Genomic DNA, 7,035 nt, shown 5'->3' on the forward strand with positions numbered 1-7,035 from the left:
GTGGCGTTGTTAACCAGTGTCATAAAACAATATGTGTACTACTGTTTCGTGAGAAACTATTTGTTCTGTAAGCCTTCACCTGAAGTACAGTAAAAAAAAAAAAAAAAAAAAAAGAGAAACTACCACTTGTCAAGTTTGGATATAGTATCAAAATAGAATATCCACAATTATCTGAAAAAGCTATAAAAGTATTCCTTCTTTTTCCAACTACATGACTCTGTCTGGATTTTCTTCATATACTTCAACTAAAACAACCTATGTCAACAAATTGCACAAAGAAGTAGATGTGAGAATCCTTTTGTCTTCTATTAAGCAAGACATTAAAGAGATTTACAAAAATGTAAACCAATGTCATTCTTCTCACTAATTTTTTTGTTTTGGAAAATATAGTTATTTTTTATAAAAAGTTACGTTGAATGTAATAGGTTTAGTATTTTTTTTTAATGAATTAATAAAATTTAATGTTTTTAGTTTTAAGTTCCAATTTAGTAAATATTGATCAATCTAACCCACATATACGAAAGCTTTTTATAGTCAATAACAACGACAACAACAACAATCATCATAATAAATATGGGCCCCAAAATAAAAAAGTTTGAGAACCAACCACTAAGGCCAAAGATGAAGAAATTAAAGATTTTTACCAACTTCTGCAGTCTGAAATTGATCAAACATGCAATCAGGAATCATTGATAATTACTGGTGATTGGAATGCAAAAGTTGGAAGAAATAAGGATCGGCACTTGGAAAATACCGCCTTGGTGACAGAAATGATGCCAGGGATTGCATGATAGAATTTTGCAAGACCAACAACTTCTTCATGGCAAATACCTTTTTTCACCAACGTAAATGGCGACTATACACATGGACCTCGCCCGATGAAATACGCAGGAATCAAATTGACTACATCTGTGGAAAGACATGATGGAAAAGCTCAATATCATCAGTCAGAACAAGGCCAGGGGCCAGCTGTGGAACAGACTGTCAATTGCTTGTATGCAAGTTCAAGTTGAAGCTGAAGAAAATTAGAAAAAGTCCACAAGAGCCAAAGTAGGACCTTGAGTATATTCCACCTGAATTTAGAGACCATCTCAAGAATAGAGTTGATGCGTTGGACACTAGTGACCGGAGACCAGCCAAGTTGTGGAATGATATCAAGCACGTCATACATGAAGAAAGCAAGAGGTCATTAAAAAGACAAGAAGGAAAGAAAAGACCAAAGTGGATGTCAGAAGAGACTTTGAAACTTGTTTTTGAACATCGAGTAGCAAAAGCAAATGGAAGAAATGATGAAGTAAAAGAGCTGAACAGAAGATTTCAAAGGGCAGCTCAAGAAGACAAAGTATTATAATGACATGGGCAAAGACCTGGAGTTAGAAAACCAAAAGGGAAGAACATACTCAGTATTTGTCAAACTGAAAGAACTGAAGAAAAAATTCAAGCCTCGGGTTGCAATATTGAAGGATTCTATGGGAAAAATATTAAACAACGCAGGAAGCATCAAAAGAAGATGGAAAGGATACACAGAGTCACTATACCAAAAAGAATTGGTCTATGTTCAACCATTTCAGGAGGTAGCATATGATCAGGAACTGATGGTACTGAAGGAAGAGGTCCAAGCTGCACTGAAGGCATTGGTGAAAAACGAGGCTCCCAGAATTGACGGAATACCAATTGAGATGTTTCAACAAATGGATACAGCGCTGGAAGTGCTCACTCTAATGTGCCAAGAAATTTGGAAGACAGCTACCTGGCCAACTGATTAGAAGAGATTCATATTTATGCCTATTCCAAAGAAAGATGATCCAACTGAATGCAGAATTACAAACCATATCATTAATATCACATGAAAGTAAAATTTTACTGAAGATCATTTGAAAGCAGCTGAGCAGTACATCGACAGGTAACTGCTGGAAATTCAAGCCAGATTCAGAAGAGGACATGGAACCAGGGATATCATTGCTGATGTCAGATGGATCCTGGCTGAAAGCAGAGAATACCAGAAAGATGTTCACCAGTGTTTTCTTGACTGTGCAAAGGCATTTGACTGTGTGGATCATAACAAATTATGGATAACATTGCAAAGAATGGGAATTCTGACATTTAATTGTGCTCATGAGGAACCTGTACATAAATCAAAAGGCAGTCGTTCAAACAGAACAAGGGGATACTTCGTGGTTTAAAGTCAGGAAAGGTGTGCATCAGCGTTGTATCCTTTCACCATACTTACTCAGTTTGTATGCTGAGCAAATAATCTGAGAAGCTGGACTATATGAAGAAGAACGGGACATCAGGATTGGAGGAAGACTCATTAACAACCTGTGTTATGCAGATGACACAACTTCACTTGCTGAAAGTGAAGAGGACTTGAAGCACTTACTGAAGAAAATCAAAGACTACAGCCTTCAATATGGATTACACTTCAACATAAAGAAAACAGAAATCCTCACAACCGAACCAGTAAGGAATATCATGATAAAAGGAGAAAAGATTGAAGTTGTCGAGGATTTCATTTTACTTGGGTCCACAATCAATGCCCATGGAAGCAGCAGTCAAGAAATGAAAAGGTGTATTACACTGGGCAAATCTGCTGCAAAAGACCTCTTTATAGTATTAAAAAGTAAAGATGTCACTTTGAAAACTAAGGTGCGCCTGACCCAATCCCATGGTGTTTTCAGTTGCCTCATGTGCAAGCAAAAGCTGGGCGATAAATAAGGAAGAATTGACTGTCGGAGAATTGATGCCTTTGAATTGTGACGTCGGTGAAGAATATTGAATATACCATGGACTGCCAAAAGAACGAACAAATCTGTCTTGGAAGAAATACAGCCAGAATGCTCCTTAGAAGCGCAGATGGCGAGACTACGTCTCACACACTTTGGACATGTTATTGGGCGGGATCCGTCCCTAGAGAAGAACATCATGCTTGGTAGAGGGTCAGCAAAAAAGAGGAAGACCCTCAATGAAATGGATTGACGCAGTGGCTGCAACAGTGGGCTCAAACATAACAATGATTGTGAGGATGACGCAGGACCAGGCAGTGTTTTGTTCTGTTGTACACAGGGTCGCTATGAGTCGGGACTGACTCAACGCCACCTAACAGCAACAACAAGGTTATAATACCTCCATTCAAATTTTTTATGGTCTCAAGTGCTTGTCTGTAAAGGTAGAAGAGTCGCAGAAGGACTTATAATTGTTGATAAACCTTTAAAATGTACTTCTCTCTTCAATTTAAAATTTGCTTTGTTATTCATATATAAATGGATCACATACAAATACTTTAAAGTGATAGTACTGTTTCTGTCTCTTTTTATAGTGAGTTAAAGTTTTCTTAATATCTTATAAGTAGCATTCTTTTTTTATTGTACTTTAAACGAAAGTTTACAGTTCAAGTTAGTTTCTCATACAAAAATTTATACACACATTGTTATGTGACCCTAGTTGCTCTCCCTATAATGTGACAACACACTCCTCCTTTCCACCCTGGATTTCCTGTGTCCATTCAACCAGCCCCTGTCCCTTTTTGCCTTCTCATCTTGCCTCCGGACAGGAGCTGCCCATTTAGTCTCATGTATCTACTTGAGCTAAGAAGCACTCTCTTCACGAGTATCATTTTATGTCTTATAGTCCAGTCTAATCTATGTCTGAAAAGTTGGCTTTGGGAATGGTTTCAGTTCTGGGCTAACAGAGATTCCGGGGGTCATGTCTCCCAGGGTACCTCCAGTCTCAGTCAGACCGTTAAGTCTGGTCTTTTTACATGAATTTGAGTTCTGCACCCCACTTTTCTCCTGCTCCGTCAGGGATAAGTAGCATTCTTTATAACTTCTGTAAAAGCAAAATTCTGGGCGGCAGTCTGATCCCTGTTTATTTTGCCTGTAAAAAGTAGTATTTTGTATTATATTTATCCCAGAAAACCAAGCCTGATTATTATTAGAAATATATATGGGTGACCTGTTTAACTTGTGGTGAAATTTCATTGCTAGGCTAGACCATGAAAGGGAACTGTTGCTGAATACTCTTATGTAGAAATGTTATTTTGATGTTGATGTCATTGGTCATTAAAATAGATGTAGGGATGGGGACTCATTGCATAGGGGACACTGAGCTTCTATTACAGATGACAGAAATATTTGGAAATAGTGGTGATGGTTGAACAATATGATGAATGCAATTAATGTCACTGAATTGTACATGTAAAAATGTTGAAATGGCAAATGTTTTGTTACATATTTATGCACTGCAGTTAAAAAAATAGATTTAAGGCTTCAGTACCTTGGCTCACAGATGATCTACGTTTTGAAAGGATTTTGGTTCATTTTGCACAGTTGTTACTTATGTTGTAAATTCTGGACATTATGGATTAACATGAATATATGGTTATCTTTTTCTTTTGTGCATGTTAAAGGAATTTTTAAATTTTGAATTTATGATGACAAGAAAATAATTTATTGTAGACTGAATGCACACTTAGAAACAAGAGCTAACCTTGCCTCTTTGGCTGGAGGACCTTCTTAAGAGAAATATTGTAGAATTCCCCTCTCTTTGTAATCTGTTAAATAGATACAATGATTAGCTTGGTCTTAGTTTGTAGATACTGTATTTTTGACACTTCTGGTACAAGAACTGTATGTGGATACTTAGGGTAGACTGAAAAAGTTTAATATTCAGACCTGCAGCCCAACCCTCAAAGAGGTGCTTCTCTTGTAGGTTATCATCCCACCATTCCGTGACCCTTTGAAAAAGGCACAATATGATAAGGATGAAGAAAAAAGAACTCTTCTTCAGTGTGAGACTGGTACTTAGTTTCTGATAATTGTTGTGTGATTTCATGGCCCCAAAACAACTGGAGTTGCATTTAAGGGTGCTAATTTAGATTACTAATCTTCCTGCAGGCAAAATATATACAATGAAAGAATTTAAAGAGGCTGAGAAGGCCAAACTGCATTCCAGATTCCCAAGAATTTCTGACTCAAGGCACTTCATGACTCCAGTTGAGTGGGTTAAACTGCCTACAAGATACATAGAAAGTGAATTTTGTAAAAGGAGCAGGTAATGGTAAATATAACAGAGATTATAGAACCTCTTAGAGTTTTAAAATTTCTTCTTGAGGTAGTGATATAAATTCTGTATAATAGTTATGATTTTTTTAAAATTACTTTTTAATGAGAAATCTACTGTAATTTTTATCTTTATTTCTCTGTATGATTTTTTTCCCCCTTTGGGTACTCTCAAGCTTTTCTCTTTGGTTTTTGTTAGTTAGACTGTGATGTGTATAAAGTTTTTGTGTGTGGTTTTTCCCCCCCCCCTTCTTCTCCTGTTTACTTAGGGTTCTTTGAGATTCTTGGATCTGTGGTGATGTCTTTCATTATTTTTGGGAAATTCCACATCATTAACACTTTAAGTATTTCTTCTGCCCTTGAGACTTCAATTATATGTAAATTAGACGGTTTAATATTGCCCCACAGCACTTGAATACTCTGTTCTGCTTTTTTTCACACTTTTTTTTTTCTCTATTTGTATTTCATTGGATAATTTCTACTGACCTATCTTTAAGATCATGGAGTCTTTCTTCACCTGTGTCCGTATACTGATGAGCCCATCAAAGGAATTCTTAATCTCTGATAATCATGATTTTTATTTCTGGCATTTCCATTTGATTTTTTCTTAGAGTTTTCATTTTTCCTGAAAATTTCCAGCTGTTCATGCATGTACTCTACTTTTTCCATTAGACTCTTTAACGTATTAATTATAGTTATTTTAAATTTCCTATCTGATAGTTCCAACATCAGGGTCATTGCTCAATCTGGTTCTGTTGATTGCCTTATCTCTTGACAGTGAGTTATTTTGTCTTACCTTTTAGTATGTCTTGTAATTTTTGATTGACTGCCAGACATTGCGTGTAGAAGAACAGTATAGACTGAAGTAAATAGTATTTAGGTCTAGAAATGGACATGCTTCTTCTTCTATCAAGCGTTAGTGTGGAGGATTGAACTAATATAGTCAAGAGTTGAGCTGGGTTTGGGTATCGTTATTGTTATCATTACCTTCAGTACACCTCAGTCTTCAAATTTCTCTAGTGGTGGACTGCTGTTACCTTATGCTTAGGGTGGGGACTGGAGTATCAGGTGTTCCTGCTTCCTCTTCTGTTTTCAGCTATTCTTACATACTAGCATCACAGAGGTGGATGGAGCTTTCTCCACACTTTTGTCTTTCCTCCAGAAATAGACTGCTATTGCTTGTTGCTAGGCTTATAGTGGAGGCAGTTTTGCTCCTGATGGGGGCTGTCTTTGTTCTGCTTGGTGCCCAGTCTTTCTCATTAGCACCTAGTGTAGGTCCATGGAGAAGAGCTTGCAAGTGAGTATAAACACTGCTTGTATGTGGGGCTCCCAGCTGTTACAAACTGACATACTAGCCCACAGTTAGTATTTAAGACTCATTAAACTTTTAACTGATTTTTTAAAAAATTAATAGACTCTATTTTTTTAGAGCAATGTTAGGTTTACAGAAAAGTTGAGCATAAAGTGCAGAGAGTCCCCATATGCTGCCCCCACCCACAGTTGCGTTAATGTGGTACATTTGTTACGATTGATGAACTGGTATTGGTACGTTTTTATCAACTAAAGTCCATAGTTTACATTAAGGTTCACTTTTTGTGTTGTACAATTCTAAGGGTTTTGTCAAATGTGTAATGTCATGTATCCACCATTATAGTATCATGCAGAATAGTTTCACTGCCCTAAAAAATTCCCTGTGCTCCACCTATTCAACCCTCCCTCCATTCTACCAACCCCTTAGCAACCACTGATATTTTTACTGTCTCTATAGTTTTGCCTTTTTCCATTCTGATTTTTTTTGTTCTTTTTCTGTGACTTTTCAGATTTTCTGTTTGTCTTTAGTGTTCTGCAGTTTCATTACTTGTGTCTAGGTATGGATTTCTTTTCATTTAACCTACTGGTATATGTTGTGCTTTCTGGATATCTGTATTCATGTTTTACATCATTTCAGGAAAATCACAGCAATGATCTCTTTTTTTTT

At 36.7% G+C, this 7,035-nt stretch overlaps 1 protein-coding gene across 4 annotated transcripts in view; it reads left to right on the forward strand.

Moving 5' to 3' along the window:
- FAM228B (family with sequence similarity 228 member B) overlaps positions 1-7,035 on the forward strand; it is a 60,257-nt gene that overhangs the window by 21,758 nt on the left and 31,464 nt on the right. For 3 of the 4 annotated variants that reach the window (XM_023732406.1, XM_012555918.2, XM_023732408.1), the window contains exons 5-6: positions 4,708-4,795; positions 4,893-5,049. In XM_023732406.1, coding sequence (XP_023588174.1) covers positions 4,708-4,795; positions 4,893-5,049 — 245 coding nt within the window. The remainder of the gene's footprint in view (positions 1-4,707; positions 4,796-4,892; positions 5,050-7,035) is intronic. The other variant, XM_023732407.1, reaches the window with a different exon arrangement.

This window comes from Trichechus manatus, unplaced genomic scaffold (assembly GCF_000243295.1).
Source record: "Trichechus manatus latirostris isolate Lorelei unplaced genomic scaffold, TriManLat1.0 scaffold00052, whole genome shotgun sequence".
NCBI classification, from domain to species: Eukaryota; Metazoa; Chordata; class Mammalia; order Sirenia; family Trichechidae; genus Trichechus; species Trichechus manatus.